Source organism: Centroberyx gerrardi, chromosome 8 (assembly GCF_048128805.1).
Source record: "Centroberyx gerrardi isolate f3 chromosome 8, fCenGer3.hap1.cur.20231027, whole genome shotgun sequence".
Classification (NCBI taxonomy): domain Eukaryota; kingdom Metazoa; phylum Chordata; class Actinopteri; order Beryciformes; family Berycidae; genus Centroberyx; species Centroberyx gerrardi.
In genome coordinates, this window is record NC_136004.1 from 8302695 (window position 1) to 8324642 (window position 21948).

The window sequence follows — 21948 nt, forward strand, 5'->3', positions numbered from 1 at the left end:
TGTGTGACAAAACAAGGGAGAAATTGCTTTTGGAATCTGATAGATTAACACTGGATGAAGCAGTAACTATTGCAATGCAAGTTGAGGCTGCTCTGGAGTGCTCCACTCTGCTCTCAGACAACACGGCATGGTCCCGCCCATCAAGTATATTGGCTCAGCAGCTCCAAACAGCCCCCAATTCACAGACCGGCCTCTCCCCCCATAGAGTATGGGGATATAGATTCTGTGCCTCTTATACAGCTGACACAGAGACGGGGTGCACGCTGCTGTAGGAACTGTGGGCCCACTTCTCACAGTTCAAGATCTCCAAACTGCCCTGCCAATGGACGTACGTGCAGGCACTGTTTGAAACTCAACCACTTTGCTAAGGTGTGTCGATCTGCAGCTGCCGCTCAGTTTCCACGGACAGGGACAGTGCCTGGCTACGACGAACGCACGGAGATCAGACATGTCTCCACAAACGTCAGCAGTGCTTATACCCAAGCGTCCTTCAAAACATGCACTGTACGGCTGGATGGGGTTAGCGGGCACTGATAGTGGATACAGCAGCAGGTGCATCTCTGATAAATCTGGGGACCTATTTCAAGTTTTTCTCCCACCTACACTTGCGCCCTCCCATCATCCCCTTCACGGCTTACAATGGCTCCAGGATTGACATTTTTGGCACGGTCTCTATCCCGGTGCGTTATGGCCCCAAACACCTCTCGTCCTTCTCATTCCATGTCGCACGAAGAGGTGCCAATCTCATGGGCCTCGATCTATTTGAAGCCTTGGGGTTCAGCCTTCATGATAACACAGGCCAAGTCATCCTCCACATCACCTGCACATGGCAGCAGCGCTGGCCGGCGCTTTTTGATGGACTGGGCTGCCTCACAGCCTTCACGCATCGCCCCCCTGGTGGATTCTACTGTGTCCCCTGTGATACAGCCACTGCGGAGGGTTCCACTTGCCCTGAGAGATGCGCTGGCCACAGAACTCACATCACTGTTGGAAGCAGGTGTCATTGAGCCTGTGGATGCTTCCCCCTGGATCTCAAACCTAGTCCCCGCTGAAAAAAAGACAGGTGGGGTTCGTGTCTGCGTCGACATGCGCCTACCCAACAAGGCGGTTATCCCTGACAAATACCCACTGCCTACATCTGAAGAACTGACTTCACAGTTCTATGGTTCTGCAGTGTTCACGAAGCTCGACCTGCGCCAGGGCTATCTGCAGGTACCCCTCCATCCAGCAAGCAGGGACCTTACGGCCTTCATCACACACATGGGAGTATTCAGGTACACTTGCATGCCGTTTGGCCTCAGTTCTGCCCCCAGTTGTTTCCAGAAGGTCATGTCCACGATCCTGGCCGGGATTCCTGGTGTCACAGTTTTTCTGGATGACATGGTTGTCCATGCACCGGACATGCAGACCCACGATGAGCAGCTCCACCTTGTGTTCACAGCATTACTGAAGAACAACCTGACCCTGAATGGTGACAAGTGCACTTTTGCAGCCCCAGCTATCGACTTTGTGGGGTTCCGCCTCTCTGCCAAGGGCATTGCACCTCTCCAGTCCAACGTGGATGCTGTCCACCAGATCCCCGAGCCCACCTCAGCCTCCCAGGTGGCCTCGTTCCTGGGTATGACTGCATATTATCTCAGATTCCTCCCCCATTACTCACAGACCACAGTGCCTCTTCGCCAGCTCCTTAAGAAGGGGGAGCCATGGACCTGGACCCCAGCCTGCTCAGAAGCCGTCAGCACGCTGAAGGCCCAGCTCACCTCACCTCCTACACTTGCCCACTTTGACCCAGACAGCCCCACCATCGTTACTTGCGATGCATCTACTCGAGCAGTGGGGGCTGTACTTTCCCAAATGCAGAATGGCATGGAGAGGCCAGTCCCCTTTGCCTCACGGGCCCTGACCCCGACAGAGCAACGTTACTCAGTGGGTGAGCGAGAGGCCCTTGCCTGTGTCTGGGTGTGCGAAAGATGGCATTATTACCTCTATGGACGGCACTTCCCTCTCCGCACGTACCACCAGGCTCTGACCATGCTGCTGTCAGCCTCAGGCACAGGCCACAAGCCCCTCCGCCTGTACAGATGGGGGGAACGCCTCAGACAGTACAACTATGAACTCCAGTTCACCCCAGGGAAGGACAACATGGTTGCTGACCTCCTTTCCCGCTATAGGCCTCTGAATCATAGCACAAGTTAGACATTATGATACTTCGGACCTTTGATGGGAAGAAATTTTAGTGACTGGACCTCCTTGAATTTTAGTTGAATACCCCTGGTATAAATTCTTCAACAGAGTAGACACATTGGGTCATTTATGTGCCTGGGGCTGCAAAAAAACCCTCTTCTCTTTGAGCAGGCAACCTGTAGCAATAACCTCAACGGTTATGTACAATTAGTAGCTCACGAAAAGCCCTGCAGCAGTATAGCAGCCACACCAGGCTCTACATAATTCAGAAAGGGTTCCCATATTTTAAAGAAAGCATCCATTTTAGTATGTAAAATACATGTGAGGTATTCTAATGGTACTAAATCGAACAAAACTCTCTGCCAGCCTTTAACTGTTAGTACTTTGTCATTAATCCACTGTAATAGAATGTTTTTCCTTGCCGCGAAGGTAAGGATACAATATAATCTTTTTTTATTAATTGATTTTATACCCTTGCCTGGAAGGCCCAGTATCAAAGACACTGGGTCCAGTTCCAATTCTAAACCCAATATTTTTTCCATTTCATTTAACACATTGGACCAATATAGTTGCAATTTACGACAAGACCAGTAACAGTGGGTTAAAGTACCAATATCTGTTTTACATTTAAGGCACATGGGAGAAAGGAAGAGTTAAAGTAGTGTCTATGGTTAGGCGACACATGCATTCTGTGTAGACTTGATTATGCTTGACAGACATCAAAGAGGGGTTACAGTAGTTCGGTTAGCCTGACTTGAGTCTCCATTGTTGTCGTGGAAACAGATTGTGTGAGAAATGGCTCCCAGCTGCTGTTACTTCCATCAGCTGCAACTAGCAGTAGTAGGCCTACTATATAGCGCACAATATCATGCACAATAAAGCAGTAGTAACATTGGCATGCAAACATTAAAACAATGTAATAAGCGGACAAATATACTGAATTGGCCATGCACACCAAAGTACGCAATGATAAAAAAAGATATCTGTATTATTTTTTAGAATGAATGAAAAAAAGGAAAAGAAAGACATAAGACTGAACTGGTGCACATTTGTCAGTAATGTTCTGCACAAGGACCTTAAGATAGACAATGTGTGGGAGCTTTTTCTTTGTTTATAACGGTAACACTCTTCTCCTACGCATCAGTCACCTTGTACCACTGGGTGCAACAGCTCTAATGTAAGAAAACCATGACAATAGTTCACACATCCAAGCAAGCAGTTGATACTGTTTGTAGCATCTGCATGTAACCACTATAACTAGAACCATAGCAATTAGTAATTTCTTTCACATTGTTTTATTATTTCTGTTATTTTTGTTACTTATTTTATGTTTTATATTGTGTTTATATTCTGTTTCCTTTTTCCTGCTGAATCTGATCACGCTCTGCTGCTGCAACAGCCAAATTTCCCTATGGGGTTCAATCAAGTTTCATTTTATCTTATCAAGGGAGGGAGAATGGATGTATTTCTTTCCATCTGGGATCCATTTGTTTATGGCTTCTCCTCTCTGAACCCTAGAAAGTGTTTAAACGAGAAATGCACCCGTCTTATCAGGCTAAATCACAAAGTGGGGCTGCAGTAGAGAAGAGCATCCCATTCCACCCCCACTAATTTAGAACCCGTAGATTCTCCCTATTTCTCCAAATGGTTCAAATTCTGGTGTTGGGTATGTACACTTCTCTGCCCACAGGAAGTGACACATCCAAATCTAAGGGTGAAATCTCACTGAACAGCAGTGAGCAGCGCTCCGTCCAGAGAAAGCTGGACTCACCAACATCTTTTGCCTCTCTCGTCCTTTTGGTATCCTTTGGTATAAAGTATCACAGACTGGCTTTTATCTTACTTAACTTACAATTGTCAAGGAAGTCAAGGACCCATCTACACAGGGAGGTGTTCAGTCCTAGGTCCCTGACCTTAGTGACGAGCTTGGAGGGGGTTATGGTATTGAACGCTGTAACCTTTGAACAGCATTCTCACATAATTCCCTTTCCTATTATCCAGGTGTGAGGGGGCAGTGTGAAGGATGTAGGCGATGGCATCATCTGTGGATCTTTTGGAGCGGTGGACAAACTGCAGTGGGTCCAGAGTGCTGGGCAGTGAGGAGCATATGTAATCCTTGACTAGCCTTTCAAAGCACTTCGTTGCAATTGAGGTGAGTGCTACAGGCAGGGTTTTTCCTGCATAGAAAATTACAAGGCAGCCGCCTCGATCAAATTTCGTGCCGCCTCGATCAACAAAACAACTATTTCATAACAAGCCGTGCGCTGATTTCTGTCATTTGTAACTGCAATTGCGGCATTACTCTGCTGTGGCGCTGTGGCGTAATCAGCACAATAGCCCTTTGAGCTCTACCTAACTCTCACAATTAACCATAGATGGTTAATGGAATGCCCTGAATGAATACTGGTGTGTATATTTTATTCTCTGTGTGAGAAAATGGCAAAGCCGGAGCTCCATCCTGGTGTCAGGTCTCTTGTGGTCTTGGATAGTCTTGATAAGCCTGATGGCTCAGTCCACGGCTTCTCTGAAGGATGACGATGATGATGAATGTTGATTTTCAAGGGGCAGTACCCTGCGATTTGTCAATTGAAGTATATTTCATACGCTGCAGCAGCTGCTGGCATGCCACACCCACTGTCCCCTCCCTGGGCTTCTGGGCAGAGGCAAAACCCCCATTGCCTGTATTTCCAAATTTTGTCAACCACCTTCAGGTGTCTTGGTCAGTGGCTGCGGCTCTCCGTTATGCTCTTGCCAGTCTCAGTGGGGTGAGCATGGACTGGAGAGAACCTCGAGGGTGGGCTCAACCTTTGCTCTTTTGGCTGGGGTGAAGTAGTCTGGCAGCAGGGATGCACACCACCCTAATTAGAGGTGCCGTACCACTGATGGCCTAGTAGTGAAGGCTTTACAGTCGGCAACCAGTTATCTATGGATAGCCGCTGAGAAGCCTTCTGTTTGGCTACGTACGCCTGCACTCTCAAAAAAAAAAAAAGGGGACATAAGTACCCTATACATTAATGCTCCTTACAGTAGCCTACAACCTGAGTTGTTTATGGAAAAATAAGCAAAACTTGATAATGTGTTCACTTAACCATAAGTGAAATGTAGATAGACACAACACAGCGGGCAGATCGATTTATTGATATTGCAACATCACCCCATACTAAGGGGTCTCTGCACACTTTACAACAAAACAAAAGCATTTAAGAATGTATACACACACACACATGCATAACCACACATACATTTGCACTGATATACACATAGGGACATACCCACATGGATAAACATGACATGGCAGGGATAATACAGGACATGGATATACATACTTATGATGAGGATAACCGAGGGGAAATCAGTAATAATAATAGTAACAATAGTAAAACATTGATAAATTCTAGCCAGTAAAACTAGAGAGAGCTGTAGTGTAGAGAGAAAAAAATGGGTTTTAAGCCTAGATTTAAAAATTTCAGCAGAGTCCACTTCTCTTACAGACGAGGGAAGAGTATTCCAAAGAGAAGGGGCGCGATGTGTAAATGCTCTACTCCCAACTGTTTTTTTGTTAAACCTGGAGACCATCAGATAACCAGCACCTAGAGAGCGTAAAGGGCATCCTGGAATATACGGTTTAATCAAGTCAGATATGTATGACCCACACACACACAAATCCATACAAAAACACACAAACACACCCCTACACACACACACGCACACACACTTTTTATGACAGTCCAGTCAATTGTATTTGATGAGAATTTCTACATCCATGCATTTGATTACAGTTGTACACTGTAATTGTCACATCTATACACACGATGTGGACTGAACCTTTTAGGATGCCCCAAGTCTGAAGCCTTTAGTCAAATGCACCTGCTATTGCTTGGCCTGTATGCAAGCCCTGAAACTGTTTTGCTTGTAGTACAATCAGTAGTTAATTTGTACACAAATTTCAAGGGGGATGGTGTGGGTCTTAAGGGGACAAACAATTCGATAGTGGCAAAGACAGTGTGGAGGGTGGGGGACTGGCTGTTTACCCTTTTGTGTATATTGTAACAGCACAAAGGTAATTCTATACTGAAAAGACATGCATGTTAGGTATCAAATACTCCTGCTGTTGCCCTTGACCAAGGCACTGGCCTCAGAATTGGTGTTGGTCCCCCGGCACTGCACTGTGGCTGCCCACTGCTTCTAAGTTAGGATGGGTCAAATGCCGTGGCTTCCTCATGTGAAGAAAACAATGTGATGGATTTTGATGGAATAAACAGACATGTCATGTTAATACGGTTTTACAATCAATTAAATTGTAAGCACATGAATTTGCTTTTAGAAACATTAGAAACATTACAAAATGTTTGAAAACAGCCTAACGTTTTAATAGGTCTATTGGCGCGGTCCTCACAGGCTGTTTAATGCATTTCTTTGCATGGATGTGGGTAATTTTTTAATGACTTAATTTGATGTTCACAGGCAGTTCACAGGCTTTAATCAATTACTAGGATTGTTGGCTGGCCTATAGGCTAGAAATAGGGGTTTTGAACATATCGATCTGCAACAAACCAAGACGAGTAGGTCGTCATGGAAACAACTAAAAGAAGCAGAAAACCCAACTGGACAGAAGAGCAATGTTTGCAACTGGCCCAACTGGTTGATGAGCATAAAACTAACTACTAACATCAGAGAATTTGGCCATGGTGTTACACCTCAAGCTAAGAGGCAGGCATGGCACGAAATGGCACTCATTCCCTCTGGTAGTGCGCACCATTGAGGAGTATGAAAAGTGGTGGCATGTGCTGCAATCTAAAACATGAGGGGAGATTGCAGCTACAAGCACAGGTGAGTACAAGCCTGTAATATTATCACTTGTTTGCAATTGCTGATTAAGTCCATTGAAATACAGAATTATCTGTGCATATACGTATATGCTGTGTTCTTGTGTTTTTAGGGGGTGGTCTAGGGCCGTCCATAGAGACAGTGCATAAAATAGGCCACGCCCATCGTGGGGGAAACCGCTGCAACGCTTTCCATTCACCTTGTGTGACTGAATGTACATCATTGTCATTATTCCCCAAATTAAACATGCCTAAAAGCTGTTGGGATTCACAACCAACAAACTTAAAAACCATGAATTACAGTTTTTTGGGCTCCCGAGTAAAACAAGGGAGCCGTTGAGAAGAAAAATGGGGATCTAGGCCGTAAGGAGAGAGGCGCTGACAGTGGTACATGGTAGAAGAGGGGGGAAACTTTGGGACCCTGAGACTAAGTACACTTATAATGTGGCCAGTATTTTGTCACTGGTCAGTAACTTACCAGTAATTATCTAGTTATATTCTTGTAAGATAATCTGTATGTTAAAATGTGTTTAAAAGCTGCATGTTGTCCTAACATTAGGTTGCTACTAAGCTAATATTACTGAGCCAATTCCTCTCTATAAAACAGATGAGTTGTGTTCATGTGTGGGTCAGGATAGTTTGCTCTGTATTGACTGCCAGTCTAGGGTGCAAAAGTAATGAGAAATCTCACTGACTTGTTAGCTAACATAAGATAGTTAACAACAATCCACTTTAATTACCAATGTCACGTCAGCGTCGCGTATAGTCTGAAAAGCATAGCTGTATTTCCAATTTTTAAATATAAAGTGAAATTATTCAAAGTCAACTTATTATCTTACCTGGTGATTAAATTAAGTAGTGGTAAATGTCAAGGTATTTCACTTCAGGCCACTGTGTGGGATCATTTATCCAGCTTTATTGAAAAATTAAGTTCATTTTTTCAGTGTACCTTCTCCTCTCTGTTGGAGGCAGTGTGCTGAAATAATTCTTTGACAGACTTACTCGAAAACAGGAAAAACCTTGTCAGGCTGTCCATATCTGTTAAGATTTCCTCCCGATCGCCGCTTTTGCCGGTTTGTTAGCGATATTGTTTTCCCCCACGGTGGGCGTGGCTTTCAAAGTATGACGCGCTCTGCAGTGTGTCTATACTGTTATACCGGTATGATTTCTCTTAATGGTATGCATTTTCTTTATATAATGATATTTGTAGGTCATGATTTCTATAATAATTAACTACAAATAATTGCATAAACTGTGACTCAAGTGAAAGCCGGTAAGTAACCTAGCAAACAATTTTAGGAATTGGTCTGCGCTTCCAGTAGTTTCTGGCCTGAGCTGCATTACGTACCTAGAGAGTGTCACGGAGCTACAAAACAAACCCGCTAACTATCGTCAGCTATGGGCGGTGAAGAAGCTAACACTGAACAAATGCTTGTCAAGAGGAAGTTTTACTGCAAAAAAAAATGCAACATCTGTAATATGGTCTTGGTTTGGATTCAAAGAGTGACGTAAATGCAACATCAATTTCCATATGCAGATGACACGCAATACCTACCCATAAATCCTTCTGACCCCACCAACCTGTCATCTTTTAAGACATGTCTCTCAGACATAAAATGTTGGATGGCTCAAAACTTTTTACAGTTAAAAGACAATAAATCTTAAATCATCTTATTTGGTCCACTTTCCACCACAATCGTAATTCACCAACATCTTGGTGTTTTAGCTACTAATGTTAAGTCCTCAGCCAGAGACATGGGATTTTTCTTTGATAGTGGTTTTAGCTTTAACACACAAGTGAAAAAGGTTGTCCAGTCCTCCTTTTACCATCTTACAAATATTTCTATTTTTAAATAATGCTGACTTAGAAAGTTATCCACACTTATTTTTCCCCGCCTAGATTATTGCAATTCTTTACACTCTTCCCTCAATAAGAAAAACCTTTTACGCTTACAATTAGTCCAAAACGCAGTAGCCAGGCTTTTAACAGAACACATCACCCCAATCTTGACCTCCCTTCATTGGCTACCCATTATTTTTAGAATTGATTTTAAGATTTTATTGATTACTTTGAAAGCACGGCTCAGTCTAGCTTCCTCTTATATCACTTGTAACCCAATACGAACCAGAGTGCAGCCTGAGATCCTCTGGCAAGGCCCTTCTGGCAGTTCCTGGGTCGAGGCTGAAGACACTAGGTGATCATGCTTTTGCTACTGGGGCTCCGTCCCTTTGGCACAGCCTGCCCGAGTTATCAGGCGGGCAAATTCAGTGGCCTCCTTCAAACTCACTTTTTTTAGACTTGCTTTTAATGCCTGATTGGCTTATGTTCTTTTGTTTTTACATTTGCGTGTGTCATGTTTTAATTCCATTCTTACTTTGTGTTGTTTTTCTGGTTGTTAATCTGATGTCTTCGTAACGCACTTTGTAACTCTGTTTTTAATAAGGGCTATATAAATAAAGTTATTATTATTATTATTATAATAAAGATTACCCAGAGCACAAAAATACTTCACAGTGGCCATGTTGATGTGTCATAGCAGGTAAAAACAGGTGTATCTAATAACATTAATGATGGTTCCATTCGATGTAGGTGTTCCAGTGCCAGGGCCCTGGTATTGTGCATGCTGGCTCATTGGAATGGCTGTGGTACACCTAAATGGAATGGAACCATCATTAATATTTATAATATTTAATTAACTTTTTTTTTTTTTAAATTTTAATATTTATTTATTTATTGCTTACACCTGTGTTTACCGGCTATGACACATCAAAATGGCTGCTGTGAAAAGGGTCCATTAATTTCAGCCTTTGCGATTTGGAAATTGCAGAAGTTCATATTGTGATTTGGATTTTTTTTCCCATTAGTTGTTCAGCTCTAAATTACATGCACATTAACCAACTAAAATACAGGCCATGGTGTGTTCATATCAGGAATCAAACAAGGCTGATATTTGGTGTGTGTGTGTGTTGTGTTTTACAGAGAATGGTGTCAAAGACCCTCACACTGACAGGGCAGTTGGTGTCTGTAAAAATGTGGTTAGCACTTTCTCATTTGCATGGAAGAAGAAAGAGAGAAATGTCAGTTGCACAAACTGAACATGACGTGGTTCAGCACAAGCTCATTACAGAAACCTAACAGGTGGGGCTCCCGCCAAAAAATGATTGAACGGTTCCTTGAGCAAGAGAAGCCCATAACCCAGGTCCTGGTAGCTGACAAGAAAACTATGCATTTAGTGCCTACCTGGCAGGACATCCTTGTGCTAGAGGCAATAAACAAAGCCTTGTCTCCACTGCAAGAATTTACAGATGCACCTGGAGCATCTGGAGAGCAGTATGTCAGCGTGTCTTACCTCAAGCCTGTAATCAAAGCTCTTCAATGACAGTGTTTTGAAGGTAACGGAGCATGCTGACCTCACAAGAAAGTTCAAAAGCACCACTCTGGGCTATCTGAATGAGAAGTATTCAGATCCTGCCACCGACAGCCTTATGGATATGCCGTCATTCTTAGATCCACGCTTCAAAACCACCTATATAAGCGCAGACACGGTGGAGTAGAGCAGCAGCTGAGCTTGAGGGAACACAGCAAAGCACATCTGCGAGCCCACCACAAGCAGAAGCTGCACAAGGAGCACCAGATGTCCCTGGGGTTGGTGAACCAAAGCGGAAGGCTTTTTTAACAAAGACCAAAGGAGCTCTGGAGCTGATCGTGCTGACAGGCATGCAACTGAGGATGAGCTGCATAGCTACCTACAGATGGTTGAAGCAGACAGTGAATGTGATCCTCTAGACTGGTGGAGAGCAAATCAAGCCAACTTACCTAGAGTTAGCCAACTAGCCAGGAAATATGTTCGATGGGAGAAGAGTTGATAATTCACCCTTTTTTCCTCCTTTTAGGCTTTCCCTTAAAAACACTCTATTTAGTTAGTTATTTACCTAGGTTAGTTTAGTCAAGTTCAGGTTAGGTTAGACTTTATTAGGTTAGACTGCGTTCACTGTGTTCCTAGCTGAACAGCTTATTTTAGGTTAATTGGTTGTGCCTATTTTAGTTTTCCTGAGTTAACTCTTTAAAAAAAAAAACCCAACTTATTTTCTTCTTTTCACAGGTGAACAGGTGGATAACCCTTATCACTTTTACAGGTAAGTTTTAACCTTTGGTGTGACCCCTTTTTTCCTTCCCTTACAGGTAAGTAAACAAAACTCACCTCCACATCAAAATATCAAGTGAACATTACTATAGCAAAACACCATAACATTGACAATTATGAAAATAAAAAGGTAACAATGAATTGGATATCCTTTCAAGTTTGGTTCCATTTCCATTGTGTTTAGTTCAGCTCAGTTCTCAAAATGAGGAGAATACACAACACTCCTACCACTGGCAGAGAAGTAGGCCTATTCTGTCTACAGTCGTACTCAGCGGATCCTCACACTGGCACTCAAATGTTTTGTTAATAACTGGCAAATAATCATAAACCTTTTGTGTTCGTGTTTTTTTTCCTCTCTTTTCAGTTAACATAGCTACTTTATCAACTCTTTGCTGGCAGTCAATACACGTTACAAGCAAACTTAAAACAAGTTTCAGTCCAAGTTCTCACAGATCGACCATTTGATGGTGATGACATGAAAGAGTGTTAATTGACTTTTTTTTTTTGGTTAAATTCACCTTTTTGTGATAGTGAATATATATATATATAATTTTTTTTTTATGTGTCATGTATAGCTCAAGTTGACTGCTGCTATGAACTGTTTTCAAAGAGAAGGTTGAAATAGCACAGATGTTTCAGTCAAGGTTGCTTTTTTTCCCCCATGTTAATTAATATTTAGTTAAACTTAAACTAAACTTGTTTTTGAATTATACATTTCTGCACTTTGTTCACAGAGTTAAAATATTTGAAAATGTATCAAAGAGATACACGTTGACTGCTGACATGTTCTGAAGGAAAAGGTTGAAGTACATTTGAAAAAAGAAAATTAAAAGATCAATTTACTTCATTTTTTTGGCTTTTTGGTTCCTGACTGATAAGCTCAAAGGTTTTCCTTGGTTTCATCAAGAACTATCTCACCATCCAAATCAAGCTGGAATAACAGTCCCATTTAGTATCTACAGTATATAGTATTTGTAACACCCAGGAAGCACAATTTCATTGCCTTTATGATTAACCAATATCGTGATACCGTGATATATCTGAAAAATATCATGATATTGACTCTTCCACCTGTAAGGGCTTACTCAGGTACCGGAGACTGTATTTAATATCCTATTTAATATCCTGGGACAGTCAGACACTAGTATCACCGGGCTGCAGGAAGGCACAGACACTTCAAAGATTCAGCTAATGGAAATTCAACAAAGGTAGGACATGTTATGGGTGCAATAGCCTACAAACCAACAAAGCAGGCAAGCAGAATATAAAGAGCAAATTTTATGAGGCATATGTGACAGAGCCATTAGAGGAATCGGGGCCTTCAACGTCACAGGTGCCGCCGCCACTCCAACAGCATCCCTGCTGGACAGAAAATTGGAAATGGGGATGGATGTTCTCAGGCAGCATCAAAGAGTCCTGTTTTTACAGGAAGAGAAATGCAAACTGAACTTTTGAAAAATGAAATTAAATGACCAATAAAACAAGAACCTTTTGTCTTTTTAATATAGCATTGAATAAAAGCCATGCATTTGAATCTATTAAATGTAGGTTGGTCCAAATAACACCCCGAAAACTGAAGTTTCGAATGGGAATAAGCTGAATGGAAACGCCAAATAAAAAAAATAGAAAAAATCCCCAAATATTGCAAAAAAAAAATTATATGACAGAATTATTATTACTTCTCCGATGGCAAGTAACTCTTGGAAAGCTCTCTCTATTGTGATCTTGCCTTACCCCCCACACATGCAAACCTACTCATTTGCTTAAAAGCCGTTAAGCCGCTTGACGTCACACTTTTTTATTGGACCATTTATTTTTATTTTTTATTTTTATAAAGAGTGCGGCTCTTGGCACTGGCAGCATGAACTGCCACTATGACATTTTGCCACTCAAGTTTTTGGTTGGTAATGGCCGAACTGAGGCCGCCGGGAAATTGCTCCAGCTTTGCCATTTTCTCACAGAATGGAATGACAAGCACATTTACATACACACTATTGATTCAGGGCATTTCATTAACCATCTATGGTTAATTGTGGGAGTTAAGGGGCCGAGTATGAGGCTCGTGCACATGCGAAGAATTCATTTTATGGGACCAGTATGAGCTACTGTGCACTGTACAAAGATTAACCATCTCTTCTAATCATCTAGTAAATTAAAAGACAGTGCTTAAATCCAAAACTAAATCAATGTACTCTTACACATTACAGCATAATCGATAAAGTCATGCACACAACAAGACCACAAACACACATAAAAGTTTGACTTAAGTAAATGACTGCAGCGGCTCAGTGCGTCTCGGTGTGTTTACTTTGAAACCTTTTACATAGTGTCATCCCGTTTCATCCCCAAAGTGTGTAAAAGAAAAATGAGCGAAGCGTTAACAGTTATGAATTATGTTCATTATTTAGGCTATTTGTTTATTTATTTAGTTTAGGTCTCCTTAAATTGACCGCTGCAGCCAACACGTTCCAAAACGCGCAACGTTTACTTTGATGGCGAGCTGTCTCTGTTTCCGGCTCTCGACTTCCTTGTTCGATTTTCATTGTACAAGTTGGATAATGGAACAAGCTAACGCTTGGCGCGCTAAATTGCATTGCACGTCTTAGGACAATGAACTTAGGAAATACTCCGAAAAATGGGATTTTTCATTATACAATGTGAATAACTGCAAATGAATTATACTTCATGCACGGACCGTCTATCAGTGTAATTTCTTAACAGCCTGAGACCAATTGGGGCTCTGCTAATTGAGACTAATTCACACCATGTGAGCCTATCATGTAATGGAGATGCTTTTTGGACAAACGATACGTTTTCAAACCAAATAAACAAAGCCAGAATTTAGTTGTAGAGGTTCTTCTGACATGGAATATTATTATTATTAGAGGACTTTCTAATTTTATGTGGAGTAGGCCAGAGTCAGTATCTCTTGAACATTTCAGGATGGCTGCGCCTGGCACCGCCGTCTCCAATGCGCCCTCATTATTTTATTACCTTGTGACATCCAGTCCAACTGCTTAACACCTTGAATTTGTCGCATTTAATTGTGACAAATTGGGGCTCTGCTAGAAGACTGTGATGCACTTACTTGAGACTCATTCACACCATATCAGCCTATAATGAAATGTAGATGTTACGCTATTTAGTTGTAGCCTTGACATTATTCTGACACGGGATATTATTAATAGAGGGGTTTCTAAGTTGATGTGGAGTCGGCCTGGAAAATTAATTGAGGATAAAGGCCATTTTTTGCTTCATTTCACTACTTGTCACGACCTGGCTCTGAAGCCATGACAAAAAAGAGGGGGACGCAGGTTGAAAGCCAAATAATTAATAATTTATTTAGATAGCGTAAATAATCATTAACACAAACTAAACTAAGGAAACAATGAGGTGTGTTCGTCAGTAGAATCAGTGGTGAGGGTGCGTGTATGCATGTGTGCAAGGTGTCATGTGAAAGAAAGATGTTGTATAGCTGCAAACAAAAAGACAACCATGCGCGGTCGAGAGAGAGAGAGAGAACAGAAAAAAGGGACTCTCAAGCCAGAAAGGCGGGGTCTTATAGAATGGGAGCACCGGGCCCAGGTGCTTCCAACTACAGTAATCGCACTCCGCCCTCCAGGTACCTGCTGCACTATAGAAACAAAAAACATAGAACATGAAAACAAGCCAGGGGACCGTCACACTACTAAGTCGGGATTTCCCACTGTATCCAAAATGTGCGCACGCATGGGTCAAAGTATCCGTGGCGGTGCGCACAGTTTCACGCCAAGTTTGTTTTTATAAATCCAAAAGGGTCACACAGGCATAGCGTCTGGGAAAACAGCTCCAAATCAGCAGGCAAACTCCAGGTACAGACAGTATGTCAAAAGGATGAAGGCAAAAACTCAGTGAACAGTCAAAGGCGAGCAGAGAATCACAGTCACACTAGGATGATCTGGCAAACTATAGTAGGAAAGGGACTGGTATATATACACTGAACAAAAATTTAAATGCAACACTTTTGGTTTTTTCATGAGTTGAAATAAAAGATCTAAGACTTTTTCTATGCACACAAAAGGCTTATTTCTCTCAAATTTTTTTCACAAATTTGAATTTGTCCAGTTCAAGCATTTTGTGCGGTAAGAGAAAAACCGTTCACCGGAGGAGCTGCTAAGAAAAGGTAGGCTGAAAACTACTTTCCCAAGTGTGTTCGCCGCAGTCAGGCTTTTCTTAACCTGTCTGTTACTAACTGTAAGGGTGAGAGATCTTTTTCACAACTTAAAAGAGTGAAGAACAAACTGGTCGAGTTGATGCTTGTGGAAAAGTTTTCTCTTTGAACTGGATGCGTAGTTTGTGATACTTATAACAACCATAATTTCTAATAGCCTACGCATTGTAATACATTCAGGGATGGACCGGCCATCGGGACTACCCGGTGGGCCGCTCCATCTACTCTATAAACAGAGTGAGAGGGTGTCATGGGGCCAGAACGCACTGGAACGGCAATCTGGGAGTGAATCTGACGACGGAACGCACGTTCCGGTTCTGAAAAAATAAATACGGAGCAATTACCGGTGGTTATACAGGTTTTAAACAACTGGTTTGGTTTTTACACCAAGTTTGCCGGCTGGGCGGTGTTTGGACCTTCGGGCCAATTACAGTGCTAAAAACGCAAACACAGCCGACAGGTTGTGTTGTGAAATCACCAGCAAGGATGGTTGGTGTCCGGTCGATGGCGGTGGGCTGGTGTGGAAACAAGTCCCACAAGTACATTGTCTCAATGTGCTGCTCCTTTCACCTTCTGCAGTTCCCACTGTCACATCACCTCACCTGGTGCTTCAACTGTTGAAGTGATTGCTATACAGTCATTGAGCTTGCTTTATTTGGTGGTATGTGGGGTTTTGTCTGTGGTGCTGAAGTTGCATTAGATGTCTGTAATGATTTTTTTTTTCTTTTTTGTTTTATGATTTTTTTAGTCATGCTCTGTAATGCTTTGGCCTTTAGTCTTCATTCAAGCCTTTGCAAATTTATGGTGGAAACAATGATTTTTAGCATGATGTCTTTGATGTGAGTTGCATTCAAATTTGATACAGTATAGCTCTGTGTGTAAGCGCCATATAAAATGGCATTTGGAGTCAATCTATGGTGTAAAGTAATTTGTTGGTTAGTACATTGTCTTACATTTGTCTGTAGTATATGTGTTGAGCCTGTATAGTTTAAGTTAATGTAAATTTATGATCTTTATTGCCATAGTAAATTTCACTTTTTTGCGTGTAAAGTGGAAGGAGGGGGGCACTTCAAGTGAGGTCACCATAGGGCACCACACTGTGTTAATCCGGGTCTGACCTACCTTCATTACACCGTTTCTCAAGAGAGTCAATCATTTATCTGAATAGCCTTCTTCAGCTTCACATTTCCCCCTCTCCTCTGTACAGACGTTATGTATTGCCCTTTGTTTTTTGGCTACTGGAAGCTCTCTGTATAACATTGGAGGCAGAGCGCATGTGTCCTGGGGGTAGTTGGCTCTGATGAGCTATTTTCAGGGATGCCATCATTTATCTGTCTACCACTGTTCAGAGTAAGGGCCAGCTCCTCTGCTCGTGTGAAAGGTGGTGGTGGTGGGGGACCCCTAATTGGAAGAAGGCCTTCTTCCAATTAACTACAGAGTGGAAGTCAAATAAGCCTAGGCCTACATTTAGGCTACTATTAAGAAAATTAAGTAGTTATAAGCAAATAATATCCTAGTTTGAATTATGTTCTTATACTTTTTTTATATGTTGCCAAGTGCATTTCATGCCGCCTGAATTACACCTAAATGAAATGAAATGAAAAAGTCATTAAGAGTGTACAATTCAGGCAATATGTTACATAATTAAACATTTGTTTGTTGCTGATGTGTTTTGTATTGTTTGGCTGGAGTGAAATATGATGCTCTTCTCTGCTTGTTGCTCTCTAATCAAACCTGATCACTGAAATTGGAATCATCTGTTCTGGAACTGAAAATTCCCGCTGTGCCGTGTCTAGCTCACTCAAGTCAGAATTCAGAATTTAGTTTTGGGTTTCTTTAACCGTCTTTCTGGAATACCCCCCTGGTGGATGAGACTTGGAACGACAGGGCCTGAAACAAAACACACACACACACACACACGACAGACAAAAGAAGGGCTTTGGGAATGAGAGAAAGCTGGACAGGACAGGACCATGGGTTGGAGGTGGAACTGGCTGAGGTCTGGTGTCGATGCAACACATGGAACCACCTCTTCAACTGGCCGATGTCCCACTCAGCTACTGCCCGTGTTTTCTTGTGTGCCCTTGAAAGTCCACACAATAAATTCACAGAAATAATTCAAAGCAACTGATACGAACAACAATCATTTTAACTAGGGCTGTCAAACGATTAATTTTCTTAATCGCGATTAATCTCCGAATTTCAATAGTTAATCCCAATTAATCGCATTTTTAATCGCATGTTTACAATTCCATTATTTTGCATTTCAAAACAGTTTTTAAGTCCATATTAACAATGTAAAGCAATTCTTACCAGAGTGTCTTGATTGGGAATCAAATGAACACAAAGAATACATTTACTTTATGATCTTTTATGTTATTGCTTTCAAATCAAAAGAAGTGCAATGTAGACCCAGTTAATACAATGTCTACTTCTTACAATTTAAGTACACAGAACGGTCCAAAAATGGGCTTCCACAGCAGGACATTTGTAACATTTTCAATTTTCTAATGAAGAATGTAATCTTCTTAATTCTCCTGTACGGCACAGGGGGAAAAAAAACAATGTCCCAGAGACAGTAAAGTGAAATGAAAAACTGCACTCAGACACATCAGATTCAGAACTGTTGTCTAAGTGCTAACTTTTCTCCTATTTCTTTTCTTTAAGCCAATTGCTAAGACAGACCAGTCTGTTAACATTATCAGAGGACAGTGCTGCTCTCTTCTTCTGTACAATGTGACCAGAGAGTGAGAACAGTCTTTCACATGGTACTGTCGTTGCAGGTGTAGCTAAGTATTTCTGTGCGAGAGGTGCCAAGCTTTTGTAGGCCCCTGCGTGTTCAGACCACCATTTCAATGGATAGTCTTCCATGGAGATGCTGGGCTCTGCTCTGTACCGATCCACAGAAGTGTCAGCTGCTGCCTCCCCTTCATCTTCTGAATCTGATGCAACCAACAGGAGGCTCATCTTCTTTTTAGGTGGTTCTGGCTCTCTTGTTTCTTTGTTAGGCTGCTGGGCAGTCTCTTCTTTAATCAACCTCCAGACTTCCTCCCTTTCAGATCTGGGAAGGCATTTCAGATCCTTAAATCTGGGGTCGACTGCTGTTGCCACTTTCAACCATTGGACATTGGTGCTTTCTTTCCGCTTTGAAAGGTCAGTTGTGAAGGTCTCTTTAAACCGGAGCACATAGCCTGCATCATCATCAGAAGCTTCCATCACCTGGAACACATGGCACAGTGCAGGCAGCACCACTGAGCAGGATATGTATTGTTCTCCCCCAAGGAGATCAGTCACATACCTGCCATGAAAAATAAAGTGCAATTAATTGCCAGTTATAAAAGAGACAATAATGAATCACATTTGCATTTTCTACAAAATAAATTCAAAATAAATGTTATTGTGATTTTTTTTTAAGTAGTTTACCTGCAGGGTTCAATGAGTGTTTCAAGTTTTTTGATTTTCTCGAATTCGGCATTGTTCAGCATGACTGGAGTGCTTCTTTGCTGATGGAGATCAAGTTTAGCTCTGAGTGCATCTTTGTTTCTTTGAAGCCGAGTGATCATGCTCAGAGTGGAGTTCCATCTGGTTGAAACACATTTTGATTACTCACTGACGTCCAATGATCCCCGATTAATGCGACAGCATTTGCACTTTTCAGGAGTTCCAGTTTAGTTGCTTTCTCGTTTTCATACAGGTCATGTATGCGTGCAACAATTGTTCCCCGCGACGGTAAGGCATATGACTGATCGGAACATGCCAACCGAAGAACGTCCCTTAGACCTGAGTCTTCTATGATGTTGACCGGTCTGCAGTCAGTTGCCACCCATTTAGCAATCGCTGTAGTTAACTTCTTAGATGTAGTTTCATCCACAGGTCTGTGGCAATTCGCACAGTCTAAAATAGTGCTTTGCCGGCTTTGGCGAAGCGGTTGGTGGCTAGTCTGATTAACGTTAGCACCTGCATGTTTGGCTCGTAGGTGGTAGCTCATACTCGAAGTACTTCGGTGATATTGAAATTCCATTTGACACAAGATGGATATTACTTTTGATTTGTCAACTGAGCCGTCTGGGAGTCTTTTAAAGTGAAACGAGCCATTCAAAATCCCAGTGGTGTCGTTTTTATCCATCACCGTGATGTGAATTACACAGGTGTCATAACCCGGCTCGTGAGCCATGACAAAGAAGGGAGATGCACGTTTTAACGAAGAAAAGAATCACATTTATTAACAAAATACTAACAAATCCAGATCAAAAAGGCATGAGATGTGTCAATCAGTACAATCAGTAGTGTCAGTGAGTGGATGTGTGAGAGATATAGCGTAAGAAGGTGTTGTAAGGTGTAAACTAAAAGTTAACAAAACGGCAGAGCCAACCCAAAACAAAACATGCTGCATCGGGGAGAGAGCCTCCTCAGACTGGGGAGCGGTCCGATCTTAAATATCCCTGGGAGACTGGCCAGGTGCTCCCAGTTGCACTAATGTGGAAACTCCGCCTACCAGGGACCTGAGGGAAGAGACACACAGACAGGGAAATACACACAAACAGGCCCTGATAGAACAGGAGGGCCGTAGGGCCGTCACACCCCCCCCCCTTGAAAACGGGGTCGCAAAGTGTAAAACCAAAATCAACATGACCTCATTCTCCAAATTTCACCTCCATCTTTGCCTGGTACACCATGGCCCCCTCAGCAACCTGAAATTATTTGGAAGCAATTTAAGAGGAAAGGTAAGGGTACAGGAAAGAGAGAAACAGAGGAGATGGGACACATACTGTCACATTCAGGGAGCTCTAGACAGGGCGTCCGCCACCACATTGTCCGACCCCTTAATATACCTAATGTCCAACCAGTATGACTGCAACATCAATGACCACCGTATCAACCTTTGATTTGGACATTGTAGCGAGTTCAAAAAGGTCAAAGGGTTATGATCTGTAAAAACTACTACAGGCACCACACCCGAAACCACATACACATCAAAATGTTTCAACGCCCATATCAATGCCAGTGCCTCCTTTTCGATGGTAGAATAATTTAACTGATAAGAGTTAAACTTTTTTGAGAAGAAACTGACTGGTTTGTCAAAACCCAAATCATCAGCTTGCAACAGAACAGCACCCGTGCCCATGTGACTAGCGTCCACTTGCAGTGAGAATGGACGGTCAAAACGCGGGGCTGCCAGGACTGGAGCAGTACACAGTAAGGCTTTAACAGCTTCGAAAGCCTTCTGGCAATCAGGAGACCAAATAAACATTGCCTTAGCTTTCAGCAACTCAGTAAGAGGCACTACAACTACAGAGAAGTTCCTGCAGAAACTCCTGTAATAACCAACCAGACCCAAGAAACGCATCAATTCTTTTTTTGTGGCTGGTGGGGGATACTGTTCGACAGCGCTAACCTTCTCACCCACAGGACGGACCTGACCCTGACCAACCACTCGACCGAGATAAGTCACCGTTGCCCTCGCAAACTCACACTTCGCGAGATTAACCGTGAGACGCGCCTCGGCCAAACGGCTAAACAGAGCCTGGATGCGCTCCAAATGAGTGGACCATGAGTCAGAGTAGACCACCACGTCGTCTAAATAGACTGTGCAACCCTCTAAGTCACCCAGAACTCGGGTCATGAGCCTTTGGAACGTCGCGGACGCATTACGCATACCAAAGGGCATGACTTTGTAAGAGTACAATCCATTAGGCGTTATAAACGTGGAGACCTCACGCACTCGTTTGGCTAGAGGAACCTGCCAGTACCCTTTCAAGTCAAACTTACTCACGTACTTGGCATGTCCTACTTCATCGACACAGTCTTCCATGCAAGGAAGCGGGAATGAATCCGGTTTAGTTACTGCATTTACCTTCCGAAAATCGGAAACAAAACCTGGGCGTATTGTCTGACTTCAGAACAAGAAGGCATGGTGACGCCCAGCTTGACGAGGAAGGCTCGGCGATGCAGCATGTATTTCAGCCGGATAGGCTGAGCATCGCCCACATCTATATCGTGTTCAATAAGATGCGTCTGACTGGGAGTGTCACCGAACAAACACGGAAAAGATTTAATGATCTCCGTCAAAGCGGCACATTTCGGCTCTGGCAAATGACTCAACAATGTGTTTAAATTACCGAGCGACTCTGAGTTCTTTAGACGACCTTGTAGCCATACTCAAAACCCCCATGTCACTCAAATTTGCCTTCAATTTGGCCCTCACCGTGCTCCCGAGCAGTTGCTCCAACCACGTTTACCGCAACACTACAAACAAAACAAAAAAAAAAAAAAAATCAGACGGAACCCAAAGTGGTAACGCCGCTACTCTTTACAGGGAACTCAGCTCCAAGATACAGAAGAAGTAACAATACCGCACCAATAGTCAGCACCTACCTTCAACCCCCAGCACAACGCCTAGAGACAATCGAGCCTAACAAACCATTTCCCCACAAGCAGCGTGCAAAACAAGACAAATCAAATCCGCCAAACTGTTTTTATTACAGCCAAAAACAAATGCACTTTAAACAACTCACCGCGCATCTCCTCATTAGCACTTAGCCTACCGAAACAAACGCCATTCAAGGCCCACAAACTACGCACG

General features: G+C 42.7%; 1 protein-coding gene across 1 annotated transcript; it reads right to left on the bottom strand.

Moving 5' to 3' along the window:
- Positions 1–18014: 18014 nt before the first annotated feature.
- LOC139911250 (E3 SUMO-protein ligase ZBED1-like) lies at positions 18015–18952 on the bottom strand (the record flags this gene model as incomplete). The annotated part of the gene is made up of 2 exons (XM_071898753.1): positions 18015–18663; positions 18789–18952. Coding segments are annotated over 2 exons (813 nt in total), but the record flags the coding sequence as incomplete, so codon positions are not given.
- Positions 18953–21948: the final 2996 nt, after the last annotated feature.